Source organism: Lissotriton vulgaris, chromosome 7 (genome assembly GCF_964263255.1).
Source record: "Lissotriton vulgaris chromosome 7, aLisVul1.2, whole genome shotgun sequence".
Taxonomy (NCBI): Eukaryota; Metazoa; Chordata; class Amphibia; order Caudata; family Salamandridae; genus Lissotriton; species Lissotriton vulgaris.
In genome coordinates this window covers 8159510-8175621 of record NC_141695.1, presented here as the reverse complement: position 1 = coordinate 8175621, position 16112 = coordinate 8159510, and the positions used below count along the sequence as shown (strand labels likewise).

Here is a 16112-nt window from a genome sequence, read left to right as displayed (position 1 = left end):
TTGTGATAACAATACATATTGCGACAATTTTTACATGGAAAAACAGAATGCCACATTGGTGGGTTGGCATTATAAGGAATTGATAGTTCCCTGAGAGGCTGGGTATTATCCTGCTTGTTGCGTCATTGTGAACATCACTGATACTTCACTGTACATAAATTGCTCAGGAATAGTGTTGTACAAAAACATCAAGTACTTTTGGAATGAACTCCAGGTATGCAGCGGTGGTTAATGAGGGACCGATTTATGCACACCCAGTGTTTTTCTCTTTGTCTAATGGGTGGTATTATCTCTTATCAGTTGGCGTCTCTTCCATCGTATCTGTCCTGCACATACCCCCTGTATCTAAAACTATGGTTTATGGCACTTAGACTGGGGGAGTGGCGCTTTTTGAAACATCTAGGACTTTGGCGTCGCCCTTCAGATGAGCTTCTGTGCAGGGGACTGTGGGGAATCGGTGGGGTCCTTGGAGCATGTCGTATGCCTTTGTACAGTATTGCTGTCTTTGCGCAGATCAAAATTGAGGCCAGAGTGGAACAGATTGGGAGCCCGGTCTTGTAGGCAGGGTATCATTGTGGCATTGAATCCGGAGAACACAGCTTTAAATATCAGCATCACACTCTTTATCCATCCTGCATACCACAAGCTTAATCAGTAAATCACAGGCACAGTGTTAAAACCAGGGAGCAAGCACAGGTGGCTACAATAAAGGTACATCTTTGAAGCTGCTCCTCAGCAAAACCAGTGTATTCAGCCCCAGCCCTACAACACGGAACTCAAACTTAATGGCTTGCCACTGACTATTGATTGTTGGCACTTTACTCTGCACATTAACTTTGGGATGCTCTTTTATATGTTGGTGTTTTATCTGCTGCTTTTAGAAGCAACCTCTATTTTTTGTTAATTGTATTTATCAATATGTGGTTTCACTTAAGTGAAGGTTACCTTGTTTTAGAAGAAATCTCACACTAAGAATTTTATTGCTTTACTGTTATTTGCGCCCGATGGTGGAGTTCAGTGAAAAACATTTTCTAATGTCTTGTAACACCTTGGCTGCTAAGGATTTTCCCCTCCTGTGCTGGAAGCTCCAATAGTCCATGATATAAGCACAGCTCCACTGTGCCTCATGACGAGCTTAGCTCGTCATGAGCATCGAAGGGGTTAAGCTCGATTTTTATATGTGTATTGTAATGATTTAATTCATCAAACAATAAAGTGTATATATAATGGGGCGTATTCTAATGTCCAAAATGGTACAGATGATGTAGCTCATGGAATGGTATTGCCTTTGGGTGTGCCTTGTAAATATGGCAAGCCTAACATATGATGGGTTAAAAGGACCCTGATTAAAGAATTCTGTGAGGGAGTGACCAATATAGAGGTCAATAATGATAGTAATGGGATCACTTTTGGACACGTCCTTTCTTCTATTTTTACGTTGGGTGGTACGTCCATGGGCTGAGGTGAAAAGGCTCGAGAATACTTTGGATGCAAGCTGCAAATTTGATCTATTACTACAGTAGCAGCTTTGCGCAACATCACCACTCAGTTGGAGAGTAGGCGAATATTTTTGGAACAGACTAGATATGCAGTGGAATTTATTCTAGCTAAGAGTGGTGGTGTATGCGCAGTAGTTGGCAATCAGTGTGTGGTCGTGATCAAGAATATGGAAAAGAATATTACCAAACATATTTTAAATATTCTCAAAAATGTCAAAGGTATGGAAAGTGGGAATTGGAGTTGGTTCCTTTTGGGCAACTGGGGTTAGATTCTCGAAAAAGCGATTTATCATTTGATATTAGTACTTTGTTGTGTTCTTGTTCAGTGTCTCCCCTTTTGTTGCTCCTATTCTACCACTATTCTCATACCCAAAAAGAAGATATCAATTCATGTCACAAATACCGCTATAATGATTCGAAAGGATGTAGAGGATCTGATGAATATCACTGAGGGAGTATTCGAGAATTTATCCTTCCTTGCCTTTTCACTTTCCGATGCTGATGGTATGGAATGCTCCTAACAGTATTTTAGTGTGCTATAGTATTATTGCTTGCAATATATATTTTTATTCTTGATGGTTGAAAATGTTTTAGCTCATGCTAAAAGGAGGGTCTGTTAGAATAGAAACTGTTTATGTTTAAGCAGTGCTTTATGGAAGTTAGCATTTGCTGCACTATTTTCTTTCCAGGTGCCATTTCAGGCTGTTCAAACCTGATCTTGTCCAATTCTGAGAAATGCACCCCTCGTGAGTTTCGGTTTTATAATGATAGGTTTTATTTCAGTAAGGAGTACACTGTTCTTATTAGTGCATACCTTTCTTATTAGATAGAGGCCCTCTACCAATTGTCTAGTGGCTGGCTCAGGATGGAACAACCTTGTACTATGTTAGTTTGTGTAAGATACGAGAGTTGTAACCTTTTTTTTGTATTTTACTGTTAAGCAGCAACTTCCTGGAAATTTCCACTGTGGGCGTTTTTTTTTATTGTCCTCATCTCACCAATAAGCATACTGCAGAACTTACCAAGCCGTTGTTTTCAAACTGGGTGCCCTCTGGCTTCCTGCACTTGCTTAGGTCGCCCAACCAACCACTTTTGGAGCTGTGGTGTAATCATAGGACCAGATGGATTTAGCCATAGATGTCATACCAATCTCGTCTCGGCCCATTGTGGTAAGAGGTTGCCAAATATTCATTGACCTATCGCTGGTTTCGACAGGTTCAAGACGAGCCATTGCAAGTGCGGACTTTAGCCAATCTTCAGTTTTCGTAGGAATTGGATCTTTCCATTTTATACATATCTCCCTGCGAGCCAACAGAATCAGACATAACAACAACACTCTATGATCTGTACTAGGTCCGAGGTGGAGAGTTTATCGTTAGCAAAAAAAACTAAAGATCCATTAACCACAATGTTAACTTTAAAGAGTTTACACAGGTAGTCTCCAACCCCTTTCCAAAACTAACCTAATTCAGGGCACTCATAAAACATGTGGATATTGTTGGCTTTGGGGGCCATGCATCCAGCACATTTTGGTTACGGGAGTGGGGCTAATGTAGATATTCTGGTGGGTGTGTAGTAAATGCGATTAGTAACAAAAAAATTGTTTTTCTTTAGAATAGCTGATTTAGTATACTTGTACTGTAATTTTAGAGATGGTTCTAAGAAATCACCAATTACGGATTTGAATGGGTATTGGTTCCAAGCCGATGTCTGTGGTGGAATACCTAGGTTATCTGCGTCTAATAGCTTTTTATACCAGATTTAAATGTCTTTCTTCAATGTCTGAAAAGTTTGAAACAAGACCTCTGTATCCCAATTTCCTCTAATACCCCCAATGGCTGCCTCAAACCAAGATTTGGGTTGTAAAAACTTAAACTTTGAAAAACTAGAGCCTACCTTGGTTCTCAATAGTTCCCACGGATGGATACCACTTGTGTCCCCCAAATCAGACCATGTAGAGATTCCTGCTCTCTTAATGGGGCTGTCCTGGAGAGAAAGTGGTGTCCCCGTGGAATCCCATATGGAGGCAAAGTTGGAATAGTAACCAATCCCACATCTGGTTTTTACTTTAAACCAAGTTTCTAATGCAATCTTAAGAACCTTCAAGGGCACTCTTTTAAAAAACTTTGGAGACCCAAACTTGTAAAGAAACCCCTCCGCGCATCCCCCACCTTCATTTATTGCCAGTTTGCTAAGCAACCGTCCCCAAGCCATTACGCTGGTTTAGACAGCAGCATCCGTGTAGCTTTAAATTGGAATGCGACTAAATACCAGCTGATATCTGGAAGAGCTAACCCACCTTTAACTAATCTGTGCCTCAATTTCTTCCATGACAGCCTTACTCCCTTATCCCCCCAGACAAAGCTCCCGATCTTACTTTCAACCTTAGAAATAATCTGTTGGGAGAAAGTCAGGAGGACTGCATTAAACAAATAAGTCAGCTTCGAGAGTATGATCATTTTCACTAGGTTAACCTTCCCGTAGAAAGTCGGGGGAAGGTTCCTCCACCTTGCAAAAAGACGATCTATCTCCTTAATATTTTTTTTCTAAATAATGAGGGGGGTTTTCTCAAGATCTTTAACAATATTGATGCCCAAATATTTGAACTCTTTACTAAGCGATCTCCCCCACTGAACAATACTCCAGCACACCACCTCCGTCTTGGAGGGATTAGCTAGGTAACCAGTTATCGAGCCAAACTCCTCCAATAGGGTTCCAACCCACGGGATGGTCACTTCTGGGTTGCTGGTATATATGATTATATCGTCAGCATATAAAGCTATTTTAGATTGATACAGCTGAGATTTAAAAAGAGGGATTAGCTCTTCTGATCTAATAGCCTGAGCCAACGGCTCTATGTATAGGTCAAATAACAAGGGCGAGATAGGGCAACCCTGCTAGTCCCCCTCTGAAATTCAAGCTGGAGGTGAGCATTCCATTTATCAAGATTTCTGCTGATGCTCCCTGATAATATCTCCTCAAAGTTTGTATGAATATGGGAGAAAAAAACATTGCGTTCAATGCCTCCCAGAGGTAGGCCCAACACACCCTGTCGAACGCCTTGGCAGCGCCTAGAGTGAGCACTGTCAAGGGGTCTGATCTTATTATTGCCAGATCTATATTACCTATAGGCAGCTGCATCTGTTCCTGGATATGACGCCCGGTTATAAAACCTTTATGGTTGATGTTAACCAATCCAGGGACCAGCTTAGCCAATCTGTGGGCGTATTTGTGCCCGGTTATGAAGAGCACATAATGTATCTTTATGCTTGTCGATTGCAGTCCTCTCTGTAGCACTCTTATCAACTGTACAGATGGGGCTCCATAAATAAACAGTTATTGGTTTGTATTCTCTACTGTCTGATCTACTCTTCGCTTGGTACGGAAGGCCGAGAGGTGTTCATTAGTGAACGGGGTGGCCCAAGCGGGTCACTTCCTTCAACACCAGGAGCTGACGCTCACTCTACCCCAGGTGCTGATGCTCCCTCCACCCCAGGTGCTGAGTCTCCCTCCATCAAAGGTGCTGATGCTACCTCCACCCCAGGTGCAGATGCTCCCTCCACCCGGGTGCTGATGCTTCCTCTATCTAAGGTGCTCATGCACCCTCCATCCCAGGTGCTAATGCTCCCTTCATCAGAGGTGCTGATGCTCCCTCCACCCTTGGTGGTGATGCTCCCTCCACTCCAGGTGCTGATGCTCCCTCCACCCCAATGGCTGATGTTCCCTTGTCCCAATTTTTTTTTAATGTTGTCCACTCTACATGCCATCTACTGATGCGCCCTCCACGTAGGAGCGCGGTGACCCTTCCTCCTGTGTTTATGCACCCCTGATTCCAGGGCTGGATGTACCCTCCAACCTCCAGTACTGATGTGCCTCTTGAAGCATTGGGTTAAACCCTGACCCTGGCTCTTAATCACTCTCCACTCCATCCACTGATGTGCCCTCCAGGGGAGGCGTGCCTCTTACTCTGTAGTTCATGTGCCCCCCCAGTCATGTTATTTATGAGTCCTCCAGCCCCAAGGAGTTATGTCCCCTCCATCTCACATGCTGGTGTTCCCTTCTGTCCAGGTGCTGATGTTTCCAACCTCAGGTGTTGCAGTGACCCCTTTCTCAGTATCAATCTGCACCCCGCCGCGGGTGCTGATGTGCCCCCTTGTTATAGGCACTAATAGGTCCTCCACCCCAAGAAGGTTTGTGCATTACACATGCAATGCTGATGAGCCCTCCCCCCAAGGTGCTGATGAGCCCTCCCCCCAAGGTGCTGATGAGCCCTCCCCCCAAGGTGCTGGTGAGCCCTCCCCCAAGGTACTGATGAGCCCTCCCCCCAAGGTGTGGATGACCCCTTCCCCGGTGCTGATGAGCCCTCCCCCCAAGGTGCTGATGAACCCTCCCCCCAAGGTGCTGATGAGCCCTCCCCCAAGGTACTGATGAGTTCTCCCCCAAGGTGCTGATGAGCCCTCCTCCAAGGTACTGATGAGCCCTCCCCACAAGGTGCTGGTGAGCCCTCCCCCAAGGTGCTGATGACCCCTACTCCAAGGTGCTGTTGAGCCGTCCCTCCTGGTGCTGATGAGCCCTCCCCAAGGTGCTGATGAGCCCTCCCCCAAGGTGCTGATGAGCCCACCCCCCAAGGTGCTGATGAGCCCTCTCCCCAAGGTGCTGATGAGCCCTCTCCCCAAGGTGCTGGTGAGCCCACCCCCCAAGGTGCTGATGAGCCCTCCCCCAAGGTGCTGATGAGCCCTCCCCCAAGGTGCTGATGAGCCCTCCCCCCAAGGTGCTGATGAGCCCACCCCCAAGGTGCTGATGAGCCCTCCAACCAAGGTGCTGATGACCCCTACCCCAAGGTGCTGATGAGCCCTCCCACCAAGGTGCTGATGAGCCCTCCCCTCAAGGTGCTGATGAGCCCTCCCCCCAAGGTGCTGATGAGCCCTCCAACCAAGGTGCTGATGAGCCCTACCCCCAAGGTGCTGATGACCCCTACCCCAAGGTGCTGATGAGCCCTCCCACCAAGGTGCTGATGATGAGCCCTCCCCCCAAGGTGCTGATGAGGCCTCCCCCAAGGTGCTGATGAGTCCATCTCCCTAGAAGCTTCTCTGCCCTTCAACACATGTGATGATGTGCCCTGAAACTCTTGTCCTGGTATGTCTTCCATTCAAGATGGAGGAGAATGCCTCAGCCAGAGATAGCTCAGTGGGTTAAGTATCTGCAGCAGATACACATCCATGTGTTCTGTAGTTCACATGTTTAATCCTGTTTAACAAATGGCTATCATGTGTCAATCAACGGAGCCCAGGTGTCAACGGGGAGCTGTACCTCACACACATCTCTGCAAAGAGGATTTTTTTGCTTCTCGATAGCTAGGAAATGTTAAGTTTAATGCAGTGTCTTCTGTCGGAAATGCTTTCAGTTTTATATTGTTAATTCATCAAGATGGTGGCCTGGTGTGTCACACTTTTGTCATAAGTACAGAATGTTAGCACTCTAGTTGCTCAATAGAATACGGTGGTAAATCTGCAGCTGATCATGAGGGCGTGAACTGGCCGGCTGCTGCTTGTGTCTACGTGTCAGAAGATTTTATTGAAATGGATGAGGAAGATATTTATGACCACGTTTTAGCCTTCTAAAACATCAACCAAAATTTCGATGACAAAATGAACCCCTTCATTACTGCTTTTTATGACTCCTGCCTTTTGAAAGCCTGGAGCACAGTGTGAGAATTAGTAAATTATCTCATGATATCATGATAGGTATCATGGTATCTCATGATACCTCTCTAGCGCCGAACACCTTCACTTCCAGATCCACACCGACCCCAAGACCACACTCAGAGGCACACTCCTATACAGGCCACCAGGACCCCGTGCACAATTCACTGAAGACATCACCGACTTTATCACCCAACACGCCCTCTCCTCCGAGGACTACATCCTATTGGGAGACCTCAATTTTCACCTGGAAAAGAGCAACAACAACACCACCACCACCCTCCTGGACAATCTCGCCAACCTAGGACTCAAACAACTTGTTAATACCCCCACACACCGCGCAGGACACACTCTCGACCCTATCTTCACCTCCAGCAAACATATTTCCTTCAGTCACACCACAGTTCTCCAATGGACGGACCACAGCTGCGTTCATTTTGTCTACAAAAAGACCACATCCCACAACCATACTCAACCTACTCTGCAAAGAAATTGGAACAAAATCACCATCGACCAGGTCTCCACATCGCTTCTTCAAAACCCCCCTTCCCACTCATTGAACCCCAACCAAGCAGCCATCAACCTCACACAATGGCTAACCGACACTGCCGACAACCTAGCACCTTTGAAAAAACGTCAAATCAAACTAGGCAGCAAAAACGCCCCCTGGTTCAACGATGATCTTAAGAAATCCAAGAAACTCTGTCGCTCCCTTGAGAAGACCTGGAAAAAAGACCCAAACACCAACACCAGGGACGCCTTCAAAAACGCCTCCCGCATACACCACCAATTGATCCGGACTGCCAAGAAAACCGCATTCAAAGACCGACTAGACAAAAACGCCCACAACAGCAAGGAACTATTCAACATCGTCAAAGAGTTTACCAACCCCATTGCCAACTCCAACGACATCACCCCCTCTCAAACCCTTTGCGACTCACTAGCTTCGTTCTTCCACGACAAAATCGCAGACATCCACAACAGCTTCAACAACCAACCCAAAGACCAACCCACCAAACCCTCTGCCGTACCTTCACCCCCCTTGAACATCCTTAATGACTGGAACCCAATCTCCGCTGAGGTCACCATTCGCCTGATGAACTCCATCCATTCAGGATCCCCCTCAGACCCTTGCCCTCACCACATCTTCAACAAAGCAGACTCCATCATAGCACCACACCTCCGAGACGTCATCAACTGCTCCCTCAAATCCGGCACCTTCCCAGAAAGCTGGAAACACGCCGAACTCAGAGCCCTTCTGAAAAAACCCACAGCTGACCCCACCGAACTCAAAAACTACCGCCCCATCTCGCTCCTCCCATTCCCGGCCAAAGTCATCGAGAAAGCTGTCAACAACCAGCTCGCCGCCTTCCTCGAAGCCAACAAATCCCTCGACTCCTCACAGTCCGGCTTCCGAGCCAAACACAGTACTGAGACCGCACTCATCGCAGCAACAGACGACATCCGAACCCTACTGGACAATGGAGACACAGTCGCCCTCATCCTCCTCGACCTCTCCGCAGCCTTCAACACAGTCTGTCATAACACCCTGTTACAACGACTTAGAAACATCGGAATCCAAGGAAAAGCACTGGAATGGATCACTTCTTTCCTTGCCGGAAGAACTCAGAGAGTACGCCTCCCACCATTCAAGTCAGAGGCCACTGAAGTCATCTGCGGCGTGCCACAAGGATCTTCACTCAGCCCCACCCTCTTCAACGTATACATGAGCCCCCTCGCGACCATCGCACGCCAACACAACCTCAACATCATCTCCTACGCCGATGACACTCAACTGATCCTCTCACTCACCAAAGACCCAAACATCGCCAAAACCAACCTACATGAAGGAATGAAAGAGGTAGCCGAATGGATGAAGCATAGCCGTCTGAAACTGAATTCAGACAAAACAGAAGTCCTTATCTTAGGTACCTCCCCCTCCGCCTGGGACGACTCTTGGTGGCCAGAAGCCCTTGGAAAAGCACCCATCCCAACGGATCACGCACGGAACCTAGGCGTCATCCTGGATTCCTCACTCTCGATGACCAGACAAGTCAACGCCATCTCCTCATCTTGCTTCAACATTCTTCGCATGCTCAGAAAAACATTTCGCTGGATCCCCACCGAAACTAGGAAAACGGTCACCCACGCACTGGTCACAAGCCGCCTTTACTACGGAAACACCCTTTACGCCGGTACCACCGCAAAACTTCAGAAAAAACTCCAACGCATCCAGAGCGCATCAGCCAGACTCATATTAGACATCCCACGTAAAGAACACATCTCTGGTCACCTGAAAAACCTCCACTGGCTCCCCGTCAATAAGAGAATAACTTTCCGCCTCCTCACCCACGCACACAAAGCTCTCTACGAACTTGGACCCGAATGCCTCAATTCACGTCTTTCCTTCTACACCCCCTCCCGCCAGCTGCGCTCTTCCAACCAAGCCCTCGCTACTGTTCCCCGCGTCAACAAAACCACCATGGGAGGAAGATCATTCTCCTACCTAGCGGCAAAAACCTGGAACTCACTTCCCATGCACCTTCGCCTCACTCAAAACCACCTAGCATTCAGAAAGCAGCTTAAAACCTGGATATTCGAGAAGTAATTCCCCACCCCATCTCAAGCGCCTTGTGACCCTCTGGGTATGTAGCGCGCTATATAAATTTATTGACTTGACTTGACATGATTAATGACATCACTGTTAATATTTACATGTAATCAGTGATGTCAACAATGATGCCATTAAACATTTCATGAGTGATATGATATGTAAGCTCATATACGGGTAAACTATACCTGGCACTGTGTCGTGGGTTTGGGCCATCAATCAAAGTAAGTATTAGATTTCTACATATTTGGAAAAGCCTTCATGAAGTACAGCAATACTACTTTGGAAGTACCTCAGTACCAAAAATAAATTAATATATATGTATATATATATTCCTTGTATGCCACTCCACTGTACCGTACTACACTGTAAGCTATTCCACTCTGTACCCTTCACTGTACTCAGCTCTATGCTATTCCACTCTATGCCGTTGTACTCTCTACCCCCCTCAACTCTACGCTGTCACACTGTATGCAGCTACACTCTACGCCAGTCGACTATATGGTATTCAATTTGACCGCACTCCACGCCTCTCCACTCTATTTCACTACACTGTATGCCACTCTACTGTGCTACCCTAGTAAACGGTATTCCACTCTACGCGGAGAAGTGTGGCTCAATGGTTAGAGCGGCAGACACTGATGCAGAGGTCTAGCCTGGGACCAGGGTTCAATTCCCCGCCTCGGCGGGTCTTGGGCTCAAAAATTCCACGGACCTGATAATTCTCGCCTCGGTGCCTATTCCAATCATGGAGTCCCACTCTGCAACTCTGGGCAATAGCTTGCTTAATCTCCACAACGGCCCCCACAATGCTAAGGATGCCTGGCCTCCACCTTGGGGGTGCCCAGGAGTGGACCCCTCACAGGGAAAGCATGGATGGGTTCCACAGCGGTATTCGTACAAGCACCTTGAGACCCTTGCGGGTGAGTAGTGCGCAATACAAGTATCAATTTACATTTACATGCCACTCCAGTGTACACCACTAAACTGAAATGTATTCCACTGTATGCTACAACACTGTACAACACTCCAGAGTACTCTATTACATTGTTTTCCACTCAACCATGTGCTACTCCACTCTGAGCCATTTCAATGTACACCACTCTACTCTACAATACTCCATTCTATGCTATTCCATTGGACGCCACTATACTTAATGTCACTCGACTGTTTGCTATTTCACTCTACCAGACTCCAAACTATGCCACTCCATTGTACGCCACTCCAATGTAGCGTGCTGAACTCAATGCTATTTCACTGTATTCCACTCCTTTGTACTCCACTGTATGCTATTCCAGTATATGCTACTCCACTTCACCCAACTCCACTCCACACTACTCAAATCTACTCCACTCTACCACACTCTATGACACTCAATGAAAGTCTATGCCACTCCACTGTACCAAACAGTAATCCACTCTGTGGCACTCCACTCTACAACACTTTACTCTACTCTATATCACTTTATGCTGCTAAACAACCCATTACTATACTCGACCACACTCTACACAACTCTCTCTGTATCACTCCTCCTCACTTTACTCTACTCAAATCTATCACATACTTCTCCACACTATTCTACAGTATTCCACCGCTCTGCTCTACACTACTCTACACTACTCTACACTAATCCATTCTAGAAAGCTCTATGACAATCAACTCTATCACACTTAATGCCATTCCCCTCTACCGCACTGCAGCACACTTTACTCCTCTCCACTCCACAACACTCTAATTTACTCTGTGCCACTACACAATACTCCACTGTATGACACTTTCAAACAGGGTAACAAAAGACAGTTCACTCCACCGTATGCCATACCACCCCACTCTCTGAGACTTTACTACATGCTAAGCTACGACAACCACTTTACTCTACTCCACACCACTCTACAACATAACACTACACTTCAATCCAGTCTATCCTACACAACTCCAGTTGACTACACTTTACGATAATCTAAGCACTCTACGCCACTGTTCAACGCTCCTCTCTACATTGCTGAACTCTACCATACTCTCCTTCACTCTTTTCATCTGTAATCTACAAAACTCTACTACACTGTATGCCACCCTTCGACACTGTTCTCCAATTTAACTACATAAAGTCCACTTTGCAACTCTATACTCAACTCTATCCAACAACACTCCACTGTACAACACTCTATGAGACTTTACAAAGCTTTACTACACACTAGTCCACTGTACTGTATGACAAGTCACTAAAATGTATGCCTGTACACTACGCCACTGAACTAGTATATACGAGCCACTCAACTGTACGAGGCACAACTCCACTCTATCATACTTTAATTCATTGTAATCTATCCCACTCTACTCTACTGTTTTACACTCTACAATACTCCACTCTAAAACACTACATTGTGTACACGTCCCTTCTCTGTATGATACGACCCTTTATGTAACAACACTCCTCTCGATGAGATTGGACTTTGTTAGACCTGGCACAATTAGCGTGGGTCTCCCTTCCATTTTTGTTGCTGTTGCCTCATGTGTTTTGCTGGTGTTAGCCACTCACAGCACTGTGCCACTGTCAATCAGTGCCACAGTGCAAGTGCTCCCTGTATAAAGTGTATACATTGATTGGATTCCATGATTGACTTATTTTGTTTACTGTCAGACCCCAGTAAAGTGCACCAGGAGTGCCCAGGGCTTGTAAATCCAAATGCTGCTAGTGGGCTTGCAGCACTGGTTGTGCCACCCACAGAAGCAGCCTTGTAAAATGAGTCTACGGTCTGCCATTGCAGAACCTGCGTGCAGTCAGGTACTGTCATGCTGACTGGTCAAGTGCACCCACTTGCCAGTCCCAAACCTTCCCTTATCTTCATATTAGTCACCCCTATGGTAGGTCCAAGGGCAGGGTGCATTGTAAGCATAAGGTAGGACAAGCCTTGATGTGTGTGGCATGTCCTAATAGTGAATTACAGCCAATTTCGTTTTTCACTATTGCAAGGCTACCTGTTCTCATTGGCCAGAATGGACAGTTAGAATTGTTACATCCTATGATCCTAACAGACTCAGGGAACATCATAGAAATTCGAGTTTAGAATGCCTGAACTCAGGATAATAAAATACATCTTTTAGTAAAGTTTATTTTAATGTTCTGTGTTTGCAAATACCACTTTTAAAAAGTTGGTATTTGCTTGCCTAACCTTTTCAGCCCGCCTCTGCTAGGATGTGTATCTGCTGTCTGGCTTCTGTGTGTGACAGGGCTGGAGAAATCCAGGAGACCGGCTGGGCAGCCAGGTGGTGAATAGGAAGATTACACCAGGGTGGGTGGGAGGAGTGCCCCTTGACTCTGAATAGGGCTGTGCTCTGCCACCACAATGCTGGCTCCACCCCCTGTGGAGCGTCTGATGTCTCTTCCCTGCACCCTGGAAGAAGAAGGAAGCCTCATGTTAACAAAGTGCTCAAGAACTGGACTGAACTAGGCAAAGGCCCCCTGGCCTCAAAGAACAAAAGATTTGTAGTATAAATATTGGAGCCCTGCTCCTAGGAAATTAGATCCTGCTTGAACCAAGAAGAACCTCTGCCCGACAAGAAGGAACTGGGAAAGCTGCAAGGAGGAGTACTGTCCCTGACCTGGGGTATTGGCCTGCAGTGGTTGCCTTGCTGTGAAAGGAGAGGAAAAGACTGAAGAGACTTTATTCTGCTTGTACTTCAACTATCTCTAAGGGCTTGTGGGTGGTCTTGCCCCCTGAACGGAGTCCCAGGACTATTGGACTCCTCCTGCTTTCACTGCTTTCACTGCTGGACTTTGCACAATCTTCCTTGCTGCTGGAGCCGCGGTCTCAGTGTGCCTCGTCCCCCCATCTGTTGTGAAGCCCATGCCTGGCCGCCCCGAACCGTGTGATTCCGCTCTGTTCAAGCCGCGTTCGCACCGTCCCGCCAGGGCCACACGCACTCTGCTTCCTCCTCCCCCCTTTGAGCCGCACTGCTCGCATCGCCACCCCCACCGCTGGAAGTCAGGATCGGAGAGCATCGCCAGGTGGAAAACGGCCCGGAAGCTCGAAGCGTACCGGCCCCCTCGCACCGCGCTCCTGATCCCAGAGACCGCCCACACTTCGGAGCCCAGCCCGTATGCCACTTACTGGCCGCCTCATGCCGCACTGTCAAGCATCTAGGACAGCAGCCCCCCTCGCTACTGAAGGTATGGCCCGACGATCGCCTAGCGCAGAGGACCCCTAGCGCAGTGAATGCCTATCACAATGAACGCTTCAAGAGACCCAGACCGTCCGCATCTCTCCCCAGAGTCCCGCGCCGACGCCTCGCCGTGAGACGCTTGCAACGAGCCGGACTCACCTCGGAGAGCCGCCGACATCGTCCCTGGTTGGCCTTCACGACTGCCAGCTCTTTGTCCACGTCGGACGCATTTCTCAGGTACTGTGTACAACTTGCACCTTGTGTGCAGCGCATCGGACAAGACGCGTCCACTGCGTGCATGAGACTTTGTTGTTTATTTCATCACCGCACAAGTCGAACTGAGGAAATGTGACTCGCACAGCCTGTTCAAGATACGCATTTTTATAGCCAAGAACACTTTTCCTAAGATAGTATTGTGGCCTCATTTTAAAACGTTAAATGGGTCTTGTGCTAAGCCTTTATATAAAGAAGATTTATTTTTATACAAATCCTAGTGTGGTATCCCTTTTGTGGTGTTGTCATTGAGTTACTGTATGTGTTCACAAATGCTTAACCTGTAAACGCTTCTGAGATAAGCCTTGTCTGCTCGCTCCACACTACCTAGAGGGTGAGCAGGGGTTATTTTAGAGGGTGATCCCCTTATCCTGACTAGAGGAGAGGGTCCCTGCTTGTCACAAGTATTCTAATAGACTCTATGATTTGAAACACATTTCATTAAAAATGTTGAAATATCATTGAAATTTCAAGAAAAACAAAAACAAACGTTAAAGCTTAGTTATTGTTAGGGAATCTTTATTTTCCCTATACAAATTAATCAAATTGCACAATTAGAAATACAGTTCAAATAAAAATAATCAAACTCTTTCAAAATATTGTAAGTGGCGCACCTCCAAACACACTCCTTCTAGCTCGCTTGCCAGACAACCCTAACTATAGTGTGATAGTACGGTGTATAGTTTACATAGTGACAGATAATTACTATATTCCTTCTATTCTAATTTTGTTTATCCTGTGTCCATCTAATGGATGTGAGTGTTTACAAAAAGGGCCAGCAATGGTAAACCTGAAGTATATGCAGAGTATTTGTTCAGGGATGTCCAGGAGCACAGGTGGTTTTGAATGTATGAAAGGCAGTGACCTGCAAAAAGTACATTCAAAACAAATAGTGTTCTGTGCCAGTCTTGTATTTAACATGTAAATATCCAGAACAACATGTATATTTTTTCAAAAACAAATGTGTGTGTAGAAAGTTAAAAGGTACATTTCTCTCACCTCTGTGGAGGCACAGAGTCTGTCTCAGATGAGGCTGGAAATCTCTCCATGGAGAGGAATCTTCTGTTCCAGGCTCATTCCTCACCCTGGGGCAGCTCTGTCCAGGGAGTCGTCCTTGTCTGTCATGGAGGTTGTCCTGGGAAACTGGTACAGAGGAGGGAAAGACAGGTACAGAGAGAGAGAGGGAGGGGGAGGCAAGGTCAGAGAGATAGAGGGAGAGACAGGTACAGAGAGGCAGAGAGAGGGGGGAGAGAGACAGGTACGGAGAGATGAATGGAGGGAGGGGCGAGAGACAGGTACAGAGAGATGGAAGGAGGGAAGGAGGGAGGTAGGGAAAGGCACAAAGAGACGAGGGAGGGAGAGAGAGACAGGTACAGAGAAATAGAGGGTGGAAAGAGGGAGAGACAGGTACAGAGAGGATCCAGGGAGGGAGGAGGGGGACGCAGGTACAGAGAGACAGAGAGAGCGAGGGACAGACAGGTACAGAGAGACAAAGGGAGGGGGGAGGGGTAGACAGGGACAACGAGATAGAGGGAAAGAGGAGGGAGAGACAGGTACAGAGAAATAGAGGGTGGAAAGAGGGAGAGACAGGTACAGAGAGATAGAGGGAGGGAAGAGGGAGGGAGAGACAGGTACTGGGAAATAGAGGGTGGAAGGAGGGAGAGACAGGTACAGAGAGATGGAGGGAGGGAGGAGGGACAGACAGGAACAGAAATATAAAGGAAGAGACAGGTACAGAGAGATGGAGGGAGGGAAGAGGGAGAGACAATACAGAGAGATGGAGGGAGGGAGGAAGAGAGAGACAGATAGGCACAGAGAGATATAGGAAGGGAGTAGGGAATGACAGGTACAGAGAGATAGAGG

At 47.0% G+C, this 16112-nt stretch overlaps 1 protein-coding gene across 1 annotated transcript in view; it reads right to left on the bottom strand.

Moving 5' to 3' along the window:
• The window catches only part of LOC147700490 (E3 ubiquitin-protein ligase TRIM11-like), a 120138-nt gene that overhangs the window by 48006 nt on the left and 56020 nt on the right, over window positions 1-16112 (bottom strand). The window contains exon 4 of the mRNA XM_086928437.1: window positions 15249-15392. Within this exon, the coding sequence (XP_086784563.1) occupies window positions 15249-15392 (144 nt within the window). The remainder of the gene's footprint in view (window positions 1-15248; window positions 15393-16112) is intronic.